This window comes from Trichophyton verrucosum (assembly GCF_000151505.1).
Source record: "Trichophyton verrucosum HKI 0517 chromosome Unknown contig00190_1.f1.exp, whole genome shotgun sequence".
Lineage (NCBI taxonomy): Eukaryota > Fungi > Ascomycota > Eurotiomycetes > Onygenales > Arthrodermataceae > Trichophyton > Trichophyton verrucosum.
In genome coordinates, this window is record NW_003315532.1 from 47776 (window position 1) to 63496 (window position 15721).

At 51.1% G+C, this 15721-nt stretch overlaps 10 protein-coding genes across 10 annotated transcripts; 5 read left to right on the plus strand and 5 right to left on the minus strand.

Annotated features, from left to right (window-relative positions):
- Nucleotides 1-38: 38 nt before the first annotated feature.
- TRV_02012 (uncharacterized protein) lies at nt 39-263 on the plus strand (the record flags this gene model as incomplete). The annotated part of the gene is made up of 1 exon (XM_003023769.1): nt 39-263. The coding sequence occupies one exon, from the start codon at nt 39-41 to the stop codon at nt 261-263; it is 225 nt and encodes a 74-aa protein (XP_003023815.1).
- A 386-nt stretch (nt 264-649) lies between these two features.
- Nucleotides 650-1038, plus strand: TRV_02013 (uncharacterized protein; the record flags this gene model as incomplete). Its single annotated transcript, XM_003023770.1, has 2 exons — nt 650-929; nt 950-1038. 2 exons carry the CDS (start codon nt 650-652, stop codon nt 1036-1038), a joined length of 369 nt encoding a protein of 122 aa, XP_003023816.1.
- A 362-nt stretch (nt 1039-1400) lies between these two features.
- On the minus strand, nt 1401-1670 carry TRV_02014 (uncharacterized protein; the record flags this gene model as incomplete). Its single annotated transcript, XM_003023771.1, has 2 exons — nt 1401-1540; nt 1646-1670. 2 exons carry the CDS (start codon nt 1668-1670, stop codon nt 1401-1403), a joined length of 165 nt encoding a protein of 54 aa, XP_003023817.1.
- Nucleotides 1671-2197: 527 nt separating this feature from the next.
- Nucleotides 2198-3302, plus strand: TRV_02015 (uncharacterized protein; the record flags this gene model as incomplete). Its single annotated transcript, XM_003023772.1, has 3 exons — nt 2198-2280; nt 2313-2881; nt 2989-3302. The coding sequence occupies 3 exons, from the start codon at nt 2198-2200 to the stop codon at nt 3300-3302; spliced, it is 966 nt and encodes a 321-aa protein (XP_003023818.1).
- A 552-nt stretch (nt 3303-3854) lies between these two features.
- Nucleotides 3855-4262, minus strand: TRV_02016 (uncharacterized protein; the record flags this gene model as incomplete). The annotated part of the gene is made up of 1 exon (XM_003023773.1): nt 3855-4262. The coding sequence occupies one exon, from the start codon at nt 4260-4262 to the stop codon at nt 3855-3857; it is 408 nt and encodes a 135-aa protein (XP_003023819.1).
- A 200-nt stretch (nt 4263-4462) lies between these two features.
- Nucleotides 4463-5206, minus strand: TRV_02017 (uncharacterized protein; the record flags this gene model as incomplete). Its single annotated transcript, XM_003023774.1, has 2 exons — nt 4463-4629; nt 4693-5206. The coding sequence occupies 2 exons, from the start codon at nt 5204-5206 to the stop codon at nt 4463-4465; spliced, it is 681 nt and encodes a 226-aa protein (XP_003023820.1).
- A 949-nt stretch (nt 5207-6155) lies between these two features.
- Nucleotides 6156-8389, plus strand: TRV_02018 (uncharacterized protein; the record flags this gene model as incomplete). The annotated part of the gene is made up of 2 exons (XM_003023775.1): nt 6156-6281; nt 6476-8389. 2 exons carry the CDS (start codon nt 6156-6158, stop codon nt 8387-8389), a joined length of 2040 nt encoding a protein of 679 aa, XP_003023821.1.
- Nucleotides 8390-8818: 429 nt separating this feature from the next.
- On the minus strand, nt 8819-11120 carry TRV_02019 (histone-lysine N-methyltransferase (Ash1), putative; the record flags this gene model as incomplete). Its single annotated transcript, XM_003023776.1, has 4 exons — nt 8819-9323; nt 9380-9579; nt 9643-10019; nt 10073-11120. 4 exons carry the CDS (start codon nt 11118-11120, stop codon nt 8819-8821), a joined length of 2130 nt encoding a protein of 709 aa, XP_003023822.1.
- A 949-nt stretch (nt 11121-12069) lies between these two features.
- On the minus strand, nt 12070-14028 carry TRV_02020 (uncharacterized protein; the record flags this gene model as incomplete). Its single annotated transcript, XM_003023777.1, has 3 exons — nt 12070-12840; nt 12905-13013; nt 13073-14028. 3 exons carry the CDS (start codon nt 14026-14028, stop codon nt 12070-12072), a joined length of 1836 nt encoding a protein of 611 aa, XP_003023823.1.
- A 549-nt stretch (nt 14029-14577) lies between these two features.
- TRV_02021 (uncharacterized protein) lies at nt 14578-15142 on the plus strand (the record flags this gene model as incomplete). Its single annotated transcript, XM_003023778.1, has 2 exons — nt 14578-14733; nt 14843-15142. The coding sequence occupies 2 exons, from the start codon at nt 14578-14580 to the stop codon at nt 15140-15142; spliced, it is 456 nt and encodes a 151-aa protein (XP_003023824.1).
- Nucleotides 15143-15721: the final 579 nt, after the last annotated feature.

Sequence of the window (15721 nt, forward strand, 5' to 3'; positions counted from 1 at the left end):
TAGGGGAGCCAGTCAAAGCAATTCAACCACAGGTTGATATGCGCGAACAAACACGCAGTCCCGAATCTCCGGAGGAGCCGCTGGCCCGTAACTGGAGAAGAGAGAGAAAGAAAGCTGAGCAGGTGAAGAAAAAAAAGAGGAGAAAGAGAATTCTACCTCAAGCAGAGGACGAGGTGGTTAAGAAGAAGGAGGAAGGGAGAAAGAGAAGAGAGAAGAAGAACTCTTCTGAAGCAAGCGGTCGGTTTGAAGGGGAAAATGATTGACCATGACCATGTTAGCCATGTTAGCCGGCCTTTGCCTGGGGTACCTGGGCAAGTGTCCTAGGGCGTCTCAAGTCCCGTCAGGGCATGGCCTCGATATCATCGAGAGGCCTAATTTGGTTCTGAAACAGCAGCCGACCAGGGCTGAGGAACGGGCAAGGACGGGGGATGCACCGCCGAATTCAACCCTCCCTCGGGCTGCATCCACTCGATCCATCCACCATCCAACCCTCTGCACCCATGTTTAAGCCGCGGCACCACGCGGTAAGGGAGGAGAAGGTGGGTGTAACGAAGTGTTCAAACCCGAAGTCGTCTGTGGATGGAATGAATTGCGAGGATGCAAGATCGAAGCCGGTCCTGTCCTGTGTAAGTTCGGTTCCCGAGCAGCCATGGAAAAAGAGAGCCCAAGGAAAAAGGAATATATATCAAATGGCAAAAATGCAAAAAGAAAGCAGGCAGAAGCAGCAGCAGAAGACGAGGATGAGGACGATCTCCACTGCTTCGATGCCTCAAAGTTTGCTCGAATACGGACCAACGCCGACTCCACCGAAACAAGAATGCATATGTATCTTTCTCTGCAGGCTTCCTGCGTCCAAGGGCAGGCAGTTGGAGGGCTCCGTAGTATCACCCTGTACCGTGCTAGCCGGGGGAGGCTACATAAGTACATAGGTGTGTGTGTGTTTAAATAGCAGCCGTCGAACGCATTTTGCAATCCGATCTGTCGATTCCTCATGAACTGGTCGAACAGCCGGAAGAACGAGACATGAACCATCCATGAACCCTGGCGGCCTCTGGCTCGTCCTGGACCTCCCAAGCTCGGCCTTATATTCTGGCGTGTGTAAGATTATAATCCGGGGGGTCGGGTCGTTGCCAGGTAGACAACGAGGAGCTGCTGCCGTAGCGACGACGTTGGAGAACAGGGCGAGGGAGCCCGGAAAAAGGGGAGCTCCTCAACTCGAATATATTAATGACAAAAAAAAAACCGGAAATACCATCATCTCCGATGTATATTTTTGCTAGACAGTAACAGTAGCAGAGCTGTTACACGTCCCAAGGCCCCAACTATCAGCGCATTATACGCAGCTAAGCTCCCGTTGCCTAGGGAGCTGGATAGTGGATTAAGACACTAAAGGGCCGCCATCACCAGTTCTTTTTTCGTCTCTTCTCCTTTCTTCCTCTCTTTGAGGGACACCTTTTGAGTATATCTTCGATGGCAAACTCGTTCCATTCCTTTTTTCCTTTTCTCTCTTCTTCTTCTTCCTTTTCTTTCTCTTTCTTTGCTGTTTAGACCATCGTTTTTGCCTGCTCTCGTTTTATTATTATTATTGCTGAATCCCCGCGAAACCACCAGAGAACCCATCTCCAAAAACGCCGTACACACGCACCTTCATTCTTCGTTTCCGCTCTCATCATTTGTCTCCAGTCGTTGTTTCTTTTGCATATTTTGCTGGTTGAGAAAAAGCGAGTGTTTTGCTCCGGTAGCAGGCACGCCCCCAAAGGCCTCCCCCCCGGGCCTATCCATCCTCAGTCCAGCGTCCAAAAGAAAAATAATCCTTTTGTTTGATACTTTTTTTTTGCTGTCCTCCATACATAGATACCGTCGTTAAAGCCGTTTCAGAGCCGTTCAGAGAAGCCGTCGGTCAAAAAGAAACTGTTCATCCTTGGGGTCCGGAAGAGTCGGCCTTGGTGGTTTGTTGATATAAACTAAATAAACCGAATGTACAAACCTCCCCTTTATTCTGGGCCATCGAGAATATAGGCTTGGATTGAACCGTTGGACGAAGAAGCACTATCCCATGCCCGAGCCAGCGATCCCGTCGATGTCCAGCAAACTTCAGACGGCTCCGAAGCGTACCCAGTCAACCATGAACGGTTCGCAGGCGGTCCACGGTAAAGGTACATTGTGAACCAAACTTCCCATCCCTTCCTGTCAAACCATGTTCACACGCCGGCTGTTCTTCACGGCCGAGATGGAGCCAACCAGGTCTCTCGTTCGTTGTGTTGTCCATGTGAAAGATATGTATGTATATGCAGCACGCAGCTGACTGGTAGATATATCCACCGAGCAGAGCGCTGGGGGACCTGGTCGCATCCCAAGCGGGCTCGAAAGCAGATCCCCACGTTCGCACAGCGTACGCCGTCCTCGAGCCAGCGCGAGCCAGCATCGTCGGCCCTGAGACGGGTGTTTGAGCCGCCATCCACCGCTACCGCTGCTGCTGCTACTGCCAGCTCGAAGCCGCCGCCCCTCCGCGAGAGCCAGCAGCAACGCCAGAACAAGTCGGCCTCTGCGCCGCGGCCTCGCACTGCCAGAGCTCCCATCCCGCATTTCCGTACCTATAGCCACACGCAGAGCAGCGCGGCGAAGTCGAAGGCGGCCGTGGCCCCGGAGCCAGAGGACGAGGATGCCCTGGCGATAGCGCGCATCCACGCCTGGCTGGACAAGGTCGACGACGAGCAGATTGCGGCCGAGGTAGAGGCAGAGCGACGAGCCAAAGCCCGCCGGGTCTGCGAAGAGCGGCCAGCAGAGCAGCCGACCAGGGAGGCTGCAGCTGAAGCCGTCCAAAGTGCGCCTGGAGCTGGTGATGTTGCGGTTGACGTCGAGGCCGACGTTGAAGTTCCGAGTAAGTCACGACATCACGACATCTACACTACAACTACACTGCATCTACAACACTATATCTCTAAGTACATCCACGTTTATCTGTATAGAATGCTAACAGATGGCTAGAAACTCCCAAGGCTCCCAAGACGCCCAAGACGCCCACGAGAACCCGCCGCCTGGACCTGGATGCCGACGTCCCCCGCGTCGACAGCGGCTGGGGCGCCGCAAGCCCAGCGAGCATCGGCATGGCGTTCATGACGCCGCGGACGATTCCTCGCATCGAAGAAGACGACGCCGTCTGGGAGATGCTCAGCCCGAATGTGACGCCGTTCCGCAAGGGCAGAGGCCCGAAACGCACCCGCCGGCGCAGCTACTACGACGAAGACATCTGGCCGAGTGCCTACAACTCGCCGCGGTCTCTCGCTCAGCCAGTCCATTGAGACTGCTAACCGATATCATCCATCCTGATACTCGCTACTCGCTACTACTTTGATACCTGATACTCGATATCCCTAACACTCTTGCTCCGTTTCTTTTGTTCTGCATACCCGTTTGTTCGGCTCGTTTTTTTGGCATCGTTCTTTATACCAGCACTTGTTGCACTTTTGCATCCATCAAATTCCCCATTCTTTCTTGACCATTTCGTTACTCTTCTGCTTATTTGGCTTGCTATTCTTTTTATTACTCGGTTTTACCCCTTTGCATCAAACATAAAACACTCGCAAGCATTGATTGCTTGACGGTTAGGCATCTTTATATCCTCCTACCCCCATATGCCTCTTTATAATTCTAATGGCCCGCCAGCGCGGAGCTTCTTGCCCCCAGCTTTGTTCTCCTTAGCTTGGATACTACTAGTTTTGTTAGACATAGAATTCCAGTCATCTGGTTAGACAAGATGTTGATTCATCGAGTGCTGAAGTCATCTAGATCCGCCTGTCACGGACGAAAGGGGGAAAATGTAAACAAACGCTCAGGCAACGATCTCTGACGTATCATTTGGCTATTTTATGCGGAGCAGCCCGTCGCAAACTTTCAACCTTGTGCTCGACCTCTCTCATCTCACTGACAACACCCGCTAGTGCTGGAATCGGGCCAGCCACAGCACCAACGAAAGCCTCCTGGGCGTTCCTCAACGGAGGAGGCACCAGAATCCCGAACCAGTGCAGCGGGTTGGACATCTTACTCTTTGTCCTTGCCTCCTTTGTCTCTGTCTCTGTGGGTGTCTGTGCTGCATGGTCCTCGTCCTCACCCTCGCCCTCGTCTTCAGACGGCTTGCCTGTGCCTTCTTTGGCGTCTTTGTCTCTGCTAGAGTCGGGCTTCGTTTCGATAGTCACTGTCTTGAACGCAGGGGCGGGCTCGGCCAGGGACGACGCATGCAACCCGTCTGTGGGAGCGGGCATTGTAATTTCCCTAGTGCCGTCTTGTCAACCTTGATGTCTTCATCAACAAACTGGCTTGTCTCCGAGTCCCAACATACACCTGTCTGGTTGCTTTCATCCGTTCGTCGTAGTAGTCTTCCCCATAGCGCCGGCCGGGAGGACATGCATGGTTCGCTCGAGCAAGAGAGAAAAAGCCCTAACCGGCCAGGTCAGTCGATACACTAGCAGTAATCCCAAGCAAAGAAAAATAGACCCCCTCGTACGCTTGCAAACTGCTTGCCTATGGCTTCCTGGAGCTTCTGCTGCTCGTCCAGCAGATGGAGGTATCGCTCCAGCAGCTCGTCAATCGCCTGGACGACCTCAGCTTCCGAGCGGGCCTCTCGACCGTCTGCCGGAGTCGCGGGTGGTGTCGGCAGCGTCTCTTCCATCGTCCTTCATCCCACCAACAGACCCAATCCCTTCTTTTTCTCCTGTCTATCAGCAGTAATTAATTGACTGAACGTTGTTGTTTCTTCTGCGTCCTCCTCGCTCTTCGACTTCAACCTCAACTTCGAGATCTTACGTAAGCACCAGCCAAAAAGCCCCCAAAGTCGACCAGCTTCAACTTTTTCAACCTTTTGCTCGGCTTCAATCAAAAGGAAGACGTCTCTGGCAGCATCTCGGCTTTTCCAACTGCTCGCCGTCGCCCCGGCCCTGTATATAGCGAATACCAGCTCGCCCTCAGCCAGTCCAGCGACGATACTGCGCCCGCCGCTCGATACCCTCCCCCTTGTCTCTGCCGCTCTCGCCCAGCAACGCCGCGGACCAAGCTTATCTCCGATGCCCGTTTTGACTTCTTCCGTGTCTTCGTAAACGATTCTTCGTTCATGCGGCTCGGCGGGTTCTGCTGCTTCAAAAGATATTGCATCCGATAGCAAGTCGCAGCCAAAGAGGGAACACGTTCGATACTGCTCGCCAGCGCCCATCTTTGCTGTTGCTGTCGCTGCTTTCGCGCCCCCCGGAGCAGCCTTTCGTTGGCCGGGAACTTTTCACCGCAGCAGGCAGACAGATATCAGGCCGCAACCAGGTGTTTCGACATCAAAAAAAGCTCTTATAGACATATATTCAGCATGTCTGTACAGTCAGTGAGCAGCAACTCTGCCTTTCAGGCGCGATCACTCGTATGTTTCCTCCGGTTGTCTCGCTATGCAACTATGTGACTCAGGTGCATATTGCTAACAAGAAGCCTTGAACTATACAGTTCCGGTCTCTCCTCCGTCAAGCAAACCAATTCTCCGCCTACAACTTCCGGGAGTACGCACGAAGACGCACCATCGATGCGTTCAGAGAGCACCAGCATGAGACCGAGGAGCGCAAGATACAAGAGTTGATGCAGAAGGGGTTGGCCAATCTGCAGATGATGAAGGTAGCTAACTACCTCTTTTTGCTGGCATTCATTTTTACCAAAACACCGGAATACTGGCTAATGCGATATGCTTTACAGAGACAAACAGTGATAAGTCAGTTCTACCAGCTCGACAGGCTAGTTGTAGAAGGACAGAAGACGGTACGTTCAAGACTTGGGGTCAATGTCTACCAGTTACAATTGAACTTAACATCCTCTAGGGCAAGGAAACCGGAGATCACGGCAGCATAGTCAGACAGAATGACTCTGGGTAGGTCGTTCTTGATAGCCGGATATCCATACTGCCGTTAGAGCTACTGCTGACTCCCTTCTCCCAGATCAAACTAGGTATCAATAGCTAGGGAAATGGACTAGGACTGTTACGGAGGCTGTTTCAGGGACGGATACTCTCTTTTGCCCACTGGGGGGCCATGTAGAATATAGATTTAATGCTGCGTCTCTGTCCGTTTCTTGCTGTCTTTCTTCTTCCGCCCTTTTTCGGCCCATGAAAATACTGTCTTAGTAAGCTGATGACTAAGCATTTCAACTTCATCGCAAACTTGACGCTGAAAACCGAATTTCCAGCTGCGAATCTCGGTCTTTTGGCAGAAGAATTCACCAGCGCAAGCGACAGAAGCAGGATGGGCCTCGTAAGTGTTCCCGCACCTCTATAAACACACTGCGTTACCGTCCAGTTGTCCCGGTTCCGGCGGTTTGGCGGGTGGCTGGCGGCAAAATCCCTGGCGCGTCAAGCCTGCATCGCGCAATCTGTATTTCATGCGCGCGCAATTCTATTATTCACCATCTAGCAGTGGATTGTTTGCTTGTCTTTATACTGATTATCATATAGAATCGATCATCTCGCCCCCATCGATCGGGCCCAATCGACCGCGATGTCTTCGAGGGACTGCCTGTCCGCCGCTGGGCCCGCCAGCTCACCACCGTCTCGCAGGAGCCGAAGTCGACAGAAGAAGACACAAGCGCAGTAGACTCTCAGAACCTGCCGGAACTGCCAATGCCTAGGGACAGCCACCTCTTGACTCCCGTCAGTCGAGCGCTTCTTCGCGCTGCTAGAGCTGGGTGCACGTACATACGACCTGTCCGCAAGGATCCCGAGCCCGAAGAACTCGAACAAAAGGACGATGATGATACCGTTGTAGAGCCAACGGTTGACGAGCGGACATTTGCAGCTATGAAGTGGACCGCCTTACCTAGGACAGTCGAGCTTCCGGAGGTGGAATTCTTGGCTCCCAGGAGAGCTGGGCTGCCGTCCCTGTACGGAGCTGGAGCCCAGTCAAACGCAGCCACGGCTGGCGGCTCGTCGACCCCAATGCGCAAGACAAAATTCAAGAAGATAGATCCTACAACTGGCGTCATATCAATATACGAAGCTTGGGTACCGGAGGGGTACCAGGTCGAAGGAGAGATCATCCAAGAAGCCCAGGTCATAGCCGAGAACCCAGACGCAAAGGTTGTCAATGTTGAGCCAGCTCCCGGAACTATCGTTGCGGATATCGGTGTGGTGAACCAGGATGGTGTCGTTGTTGCCACCGCCGAAGGCAGTGCAGTTATACCCAAAGCGAACAAGGGGAAGCGGAAACTAAAGGCCGGTAAAGCAAAGAGCAGGAAGAAGGTCATGTTTGCTTCCGGCAATGGGACTGGACAGCCAGAGGCCCCGGGAGCTGAAGGCCCTGCAAATCCCTCTGTTTCAGAAAATGGGGGTGCTACACCTTCTGGAACAGTATCCGTGCCAGAAGACGAGGAGGAAGATGAGGAAGAAGGCGATGAGAGCGACGAGGAGGATGAGACTGCAACTGATTCCAAACCCACCCCAACGACTGATGGCCCTGTTGATGAGAATAACATGACACCGGCTGTTGACGTCCCGTCAGAACCGCAGGACATACCGCAACAACCGCCTACTACTGAGACGGAAGCTGTAGAACCGACGCCTTCAGAACCTCCTCAAACCACCTCAACATTCCCAGAACTGCCTATCATCACAAATTCTACCTCGGAACGGCCCTCGAAGTCGCCCGCTGAGGAACCAAAGGAGCCTACTGCCTCCACTGAACCCTCAAAGGAAGCTGTACATCCCACCGAAGGGCAGCAGGCAGACCCCGAGACCGTTGAGCAACCTAAAACTAGCCCTCCCCCAGTGTCTGCAGCGGAAGATGCAAAGGCTGCGTCCCCCGTAGCGCCTCTCCCGGAAAGCCTTGACGACAAGATGGACACAGCTGAGGATGCAGCACATCATCAACCTACTCCTGAAAAGGCAGCTAGCCCCCCGGCACCAGCCAAGGAAGAGCAAGTTTCACCACCGACTATCCCGCCGAGCACCACTGAAGCAGAATCCAAACCCCAAACTCCTCCTGATGCACACACATCAAATCCACTTCCCGAGACTATACCCGCATCTACACCCACTACAGGCCCTAGTGAACCTGCAGCCGAGGAGCCGGCAGGCCCCAGCTCCCCTCCTCCACCCCCTGAAACAACCGCAGATAGCAAGCCAGAGCCTACATCTAGTGGACCAGTTCGATTCGAAGACGGTGAAGTTGATCTGCTGGGAAGCCTGGAGGCAAGCCTGGGCAAGGATCCAAATACTACAGTGCAAGATAAACCGGAAGATACGTCAGAAACGGCTGCCGCTACTATAGAAAAGAAGGAAGATGATACCGATACCAAGCCTGAAGCATCCGCTGCTAAAGAGGAAGAAAACAAAGAAGATGATAAGGACAAGGACGTTGAGATGACCGGTTAATGTACTCTATTTTGGATTGGCGTCATTTCTTGCTTCTCTCTTAAATTCTTGGTTGGGGTTTGAACTCCTATTGGAGTGATCGTCGTTATCCGTAGAGCACGTTTATTCGTCTAGTGTTCGTTGATATGGCTTTGGTCCGACTGGATTGGCGTTTATTGATTTCATGCAGCGTACTCTACGGAGTGAACATCATATCCCATTTGCGCTCAAAGTTCAATGTTTAGCAGGCCTTTCCAATTGAAGTACCAAGATTGCCCTGGCTTGAATAATAGTACACATGTTGAATTATTTCTAAGATCAATGACGCTCATAAACTAGCTGAAAACGAGCTGTGAGTATGGCAAAAGTTAGCTAAAACAGATCCGCTAATTGACAGCGGTAACAAGAAAATTAGAGAACGCCAAAGCACGCTACAAATCAGTCAATCAATTATCGGGACCTTGCAGATGTTCTACGTCCACCTCTACCATTTAAGACAGTTTGAACAGCCGTCTTTGCGAGCCTAACCCGCGACCTAGATGGCATCCGAAGCTTGGTGCTTGATGCGGCTTGTCTGCTGGTCCTTGAAGAACGGGAAACAGATTTGAATGAGACATCCGCAGCAGCCGTAGTCCTAGCCTTTGCAGACTTATTGAATTGAACGCCCACTCTCTTCTTGGGTACCCTTATCGATTTTGCCTGGGACTTTATGCCTTGGGAGGCTTTAGAAGCCACTCGCTTCAGACCAGACTTGACAGAGGACTGCTTGGTGGTTTTCTGTTTCTTAGAAGCTTGCGAGTTGGTGACTCCCTGTGACTTGCGCTTGGTTCTAGTACTCGCCGGTTTGACGGTAGATTTCTCTTTGGAGTCTTTCCCTTTTGGTCTTGGTCCCAGAACACCACGGCAAGATGGAGTGCCGCAGCGGCATTCTTGGACATTTTTATTGGAGTAGGGGCTTGAATTTCAAGTTAGCTGGGATAATTCTAACAGGAGAGGGGAAGACGATCATACTCAAAGTTGTAGTCATAAGTCAACTCTTCGCCGGTCATGATACCATTATCCCCGGCAAAAAGGGCAATCCTGGGCTTCCCAGCAACAATCCATTTCTCCATCTTGCAATTGGGTTCACACGAGTGGTTAACAAAACGGGCAATTGATCCCCGTGTGGCATCAATGATCATATCTTGGTCAAAGTCCATCAAATAAAAGCACTATTGGCAGGAATTAGCCATATTTCCAAACAGAATACCGGAGTTAGTGAGGGTTAGACAAACCTCATTTTTCTTATATATCGTTTTCATTCGGCGCTGGGCCTCAATCTGAGTGAGTATCTCTCCAGTATACTCAACAATAATCTGATTGGGTTCAAAAGTTCTATTGCTTCGGACACCATATCCGCGGCTTTCTGTCTTTATTACTTCAACTCCAATGTTATATTTACCTCCGGTTTTGATCCGTTTGCGCAGCTCGGAGAAGTTGCGGTTCCTGCAGAGGTCTTCTCCTAATTTGCAGTTATTCTCATCACACTCATAGAACATGTGGCGGTTCTGACAGTTCTCTTCGCACCCCATTTCAGGGGTACAGAGACAAGTGGATTGTTCGGTTGGCATGGTAGCTTTCCAGATACCGGCGGCGTCTCCAATAAATATATCTATTATCCATTAGTTTGGTAGTCGCCATTTAGAGGTAGGTTGCGGTGCTTACTTTTGTTTATCTTGCGCCATTCATCTGGCTTAGGCTGGCCGCGAGGTAAGGGGGAGAATATATCATAGGGCAATCGAAATGGTCTGCCCTTTTCCAGTAATAAGGCTCCAGAGTACTTGGGCATAGGAAATAAGACACGCTCACGAGGGGCCTGTCTGGTCCCCTTTCGCTTGCTTTGGGGCCCTGGTAGTTCGAGTTTAGCAAATGCATTGGGTCCAGCGTAGAGACCATGCGTAAGCCATTTCTTCCTCTTTGGCACCGTCTGGACAGGCGCAGATAAAGGTGGTTGGTCTACTTTCTTTTCTTTCTTCGGAGTAGAGACATCCTCAGACACGCGTCTCTTCTTTGTAGCAGACTCCTCTTGGGTTTCCTTGCGCACCACTGCCCGCGAACGTAGACTGGATCTTCTGTCCTCGACCTTGGACTTGGACTTCGAGTACTCCTTGTCATCTCGTTGTCTTTTGCCCAGAATGGAAGAAACCTGGTTCAAAACCGTCTTGGTTTTCTCCAGAAGTGTCAGTCGACCAGACCGTCTCCTGGGTTGCGCCGGGTCAACCTTTGTTGACGATTGTGGCCTCGATCCAGTTTCTTCCTTTATAGGTTCATCTCCAGTGTTACTCTCGGTATTTTCCAGCTGTATCTCTGCCGTAGTCTCTTCTTCGCAGGGCTCCAATGCTCCCGCCGGTAAACCACGGCGCCCCCTGAGTGAACGTCGTTCAGGTCTTCGGGCCGGTTCACGCTTAACAACAGTTCTCCCCTCAGAAACAGACGCGGATATATCCCCTCTCAACGCATCTCCATGTTTATTCCCGTTATGCTCGGTGTCGTTGTCTATTCCGCCCCTGGTAGATGCTGCTCGAGTTACGCGACGCGTTTGCGGCGGCTTGGTCTGAGAAACGGGCTCTGTAACCGGAACGTCGACATTGCTTGAGGTCTCTGAGACGCTTGTTGCCGGTGTGAGAGTGTGTCCGGTCGAGTCAAGAAGAGTTGAATCGCTGTCTGGCGTTATAGATGTTGATGTTGTTGACTCCCTGGCGACACGCGACATGGCTGCATATAAACGGACGCCGCGCCAAACAGCCACAGAACGAGAGCTTCTAGATCAGTTCGAAAGGTATCTTGTGTGAATAACTGGAACAGAGCAGAGTCGATAGTAAACCACGGTTGTTTCTTGAGGAATAATCGAGTTCTGCGCCGGAAGTGAAGGGCGAAAGGAGCCCTAGAGAAGTTTGATAGGACAAAAGGCGCGACGCGGGTGATGGAAAGCCTTTTTTTCAGGGACCAGGGGAGAGAGTAAACAATACACGGAGTGAGAGATGCGGCTGGGGCCAGCTCGGATTATAAACAGTAGCGGACTCTCAAGGGGACGCAGCTATATAGTCGCAGTGCATGATCCAATTCTTTGCTTATAAGTATAGGGCGGAGACGTGTTATGTCCAAGTTTGGCGGTTTCAGCAAGAAAAGAAATGCGCCACTGGTGAATTTTATATTGAAGTCAATGCTTACTGGGAAAAGGGGGTTGAGACTCAGGACAGGAAGGATTAGGAGTTAGACATTAGATATTCGAATTCTAGCTTAATTCTCTTATGATAAACATGTCACAACTTTTGTCCGTAGCAGGTGGGATTCTGTAAGACATTGTTGGATCAAGGACGCTGCCAGAGTCGTCCCAGAGACAGGACGGGTACAGGTCTATCTAGCAAAAAGACAAGCAAACAGACAGCAAACGCAGAATGGCGCGAATACAGCCCGCAAAGAAAGGAAATTCCCACAGTCAAAATGAGCATAAGGGGGGGGTATTAGAAACATAAATCAGTCAGGAGATAGATCATATGGTAGGGCCAAAATATACACAAGAAGCAGAGGCTGGAGGAGGAGACCGAGCGAAATGAAATCCATGAAAGGGTGCTGAGAACAGGGCTGACAGTAGAATACACACTTGGACACTGGTTTCGGGGTATCGGAAGTAATTTGGGCATTACGCCCATTTTGCTCGCTTAGGAGGGTGGCGGTGCTGCTCCGTTGGTCGGGTGTCCATTGCTGACCTGCTGCATCTCAAGGCCGCCATTCTGTGCCTCGATGTCGTTTCGTCGCTTGTTCACCTTGAAAGTTGCAAATCGCTGGTCACCTTCGACATGAGAGTTCTTAAACTGGAGGTAAGTGGGAGTTCGAGGCTTCCCAAGGACAGCAACCAGGTTCCTGAAAGCACCTCCTTGGGTGAAGGGGCGGTGTCTGTCTTCCTTCTTAAACTTGCGGGAGTTCAAGTACTCTCGTGTTGTCTCACTTCGGCTCATCAGGAAGATATGGTAGACTGCTAGAGCGGCAGGATACGTGGCTGCAAGGCCACCATATACAACCATGGCAAAAGGAAGACGCCACTTATCGATGGCTTCGCCAAAAGTGACACCTTCCATCTTCATGTAGCCAAGGACATGAGCAAGACTAGCAGAAAAGAGGAAGAGAGCGAGTATAGTGCATGTAGCAACGAAGGAGAAGAAATAACGGTAATTTCGGCGTCCAACACAATTGTTGAGCCAGACACAGTGATGGTCCAGGGTTTCAACGCAGTTGTTGCATACTCGGCAGTGATAGCAACGCGGTGGACGCCAGATGCTGCAGGTCTTGCAGTACTTTACTGGCACATCCATGGCAGCAACTTCGGAAGTAGCTAGTTTGATCATAACCCAGTCACTTGTAGGAGGGCCAAGGGCTAGAGGATCAGCATCGGGGTCAGATGGGGGTATAATATGAAGATTTCGGGGAAGAATCTATCAATTGGCCGTCAGTTAGGAATGTAAATAGTAATGGGACAAGAGGCAGAATATCACTCACTCCAGGATCAACTAAGGAAGCATGAAGGAAAGACGAGACGCAAAGGTAAAAGAGGTATCCAAAGACAATAGGTATTGCTTTTGACATGTTAGTCCACAGCCAAGGTGCCCTAGAGAGAGATGTTAGCAGGGTCAATTTCTGAGTATCCAGGGGTAGTGTGGAACTCACGAGGAAGCAAAAAAGAGAATTGTAGGTAGGACGATCAAGAATCCAGTAACAACGTTGATCGGTCTATCACGGGTATTCTGGAACCTGCCACCACCGAAAAATGCTGTGTTCCCAGTAAAATATTGATAGTTCTTCCCCCTTTCCACAGCCGGTTCCACCTCAACCTTTTCAGGCTCAGGCTCAGGGATAGACGTTGCATTAGAGGCGAGTCTTGTGTGACTCCTCTGGTCACAACGGCGAATGGTAGCCTCAGATGCATTCCCACCTAGAAGTCCTGATGGAAATGAGATAGGTGACTTGGAAGGCGGCTCGTGTGACGCAGTTGGGTTGGTATAGTTCTCCCCCAAGTTCACCTGGACTGGAGTAGATGATCTCTGAGATCTATCCTGTAGCAACCTGACGTTGTCTCCCAGGCTGCGAATCGTCGTATGTCCTGAGGGACTGGTGTTGGTCGTCAGCCTGTCAGGCAGTACTGGATCTGTAAACTCCGTCCCTCTTGTTGGTGGCCGGATATCATTATCTAGATGTGCCGTCGTGTTTGATACCATACTCCTGCGCGCCTGGCTGGCCACATCACTCTGGTTGTCTTCAAATCCAGTTGCAGTAGTTGCCGTCGTTGTAGGTCTCCCACCACGCTGTGCCTGTAGTCTCTGCGAGCTCATGGGTCGGAAGAAGGCCTGAGAGGTAAGAGAGGAGACGTGGGTTTTGCTCATCTTGCTCTGCGCGCTGGGCGGCCGGGCACCCAGAACAGGGCTCCGCGTGGGTGGAGGCCCTCGATGAGACGACGTCGGGCCAGACTGTGACCATGACGCCGAATGCTGAGTCCGCTGCCCGTCTTCAGATACGGGTCCGATGATTGGGGAAGGTATGTTGACTGCAGATTGAGCAGCATTCTGGGGTGCAGAACCCGGGGCACGGGAGCTCGAATCTTCGGGATTCGTTTCAGATGGAGTCATTGTCGCGATTGATCCGTGCTATTTTATCCAGAATCAATAGTATCAATGCATTATCGCGTCGATATATTAATATATATAGCAGGTTTCAAGCTCCCATCTATTTGTTTGTTGACTGGGGAAGAAAGGCTGGAGCTTTTTTGGTGTCGAGCAGGCGGTCAGGGCAGGAACCAGATGAAGCAGCGGTCCAGAGTCACAGCAGGGCGTCTGACACGGCCGGAGTCAGTCTCGTCTTCGCTTCCTCTTCGTCCTCTCTCCGTCGTCGTCTCGCTGTCTCGCTCGTTTGTTGTCGTCAAACCGTCGACTCTCCTTCGCTCTCTTTTTTATTTTTTGGTTTCTCCTTTAATTTTAAGACGCATCATGTGATCTTTGATGACTCATCTTCCACGTGACCGACTAAAACAAACCGTCGGAAGCGGAAAAGAACAACCAAAAAGTCGAAGTTCTTGAACGACATCGAGATATATCAAAAGACGCCAGCCCGCCGAAGACGACTGAGACTCGCCCAGATCAAGGCAATTGACAGCAGCATTGGTCAAGTTTCGCCTCACAATGTCCTCTCTCTCCGCCATCATGGCCCGCCGGGCCTTCCTGCGCCAGCAGCCTGTCCGAAGACTCGTCACGCCACAGCCAATCCGACGACATGCCTCCTCCAAGGCCGCTGAGGCCGGCCTCGACAAGGGCGCCAAAAGGGATCCCGAGCTCTATGTACGTCGACAAGCGTGTGTGGACTGCAATTGATGTTGTCCTTGCCCTGAACTCCCTTTTTATGCGATATATGAAGCTGATCGGTGGTGATGTTGCACGAAATTATTAGGTCCTTCTCACTGTTATGGCCGGTGCTTTTGGAATTGTCGGCTGGTACCTAGGCAGCTCTCCTACTAGCGTTAGCTCTGAGAGCAACGTCCGTGTTGGCGAGAGCGGCGCTATGCCATGGGAGACCGACGAGAAGGATTCCGAGAGCAAGGGCAACTTCAAGTACAGGTACCACCCTCACGGAGACAAGAGCAAGCCCCTCAAGGAGGCCCCCAGTGCTTTGAACGAGGTCATCATTCCAAACGTGACTCTTCCAGCTGTATGTGCATGGTCATACCCCGCTGTACGATACTTGTTTTAATACTGACTTATCGGATAGGACCTCCACGAACGATTCAACAAGTATGGAAAGGATCTCTAAATCAAATTCCAGGCTCTGTGCCTATACCGTCAAGGGTGGATTTGATAACATGCTAGGAATTAACCGCAGCATCGAGACTCCTGTACATATTCCTACAATTGTAACATCTTGTCTCCTTTACTACCTCCCTCTTGTCGCTGCTGCCCAAGCAGCATCATCACATCATTCCTTGTATCAACTCCTGGCCTTTCCTTGATATGTTTGGTTAGTCTCTCACAATTACCCTCTAGATCTCAATTGTGTAAAATCCAGTTTAATTCAATCATTGGTTTCATATGTTCATCACTGCAACGGGGTATATACTATATCGTACGACATTAGTAACTAGCTTACTGTGGGCCAATTGAGGCAATGATATTACCAATAATATTTCCAGTTCTTAAGGGTAAACGGCTAGATCCTTGGGGACAACTCCACAGTATTGACATCCAGAGTTGGCATTCTAGTTATTTATTCTAATTCTCTTTTTTTGGCGAAGCAATGAACTAAATAACACCTGAAAGACATAATCTTCGCAAC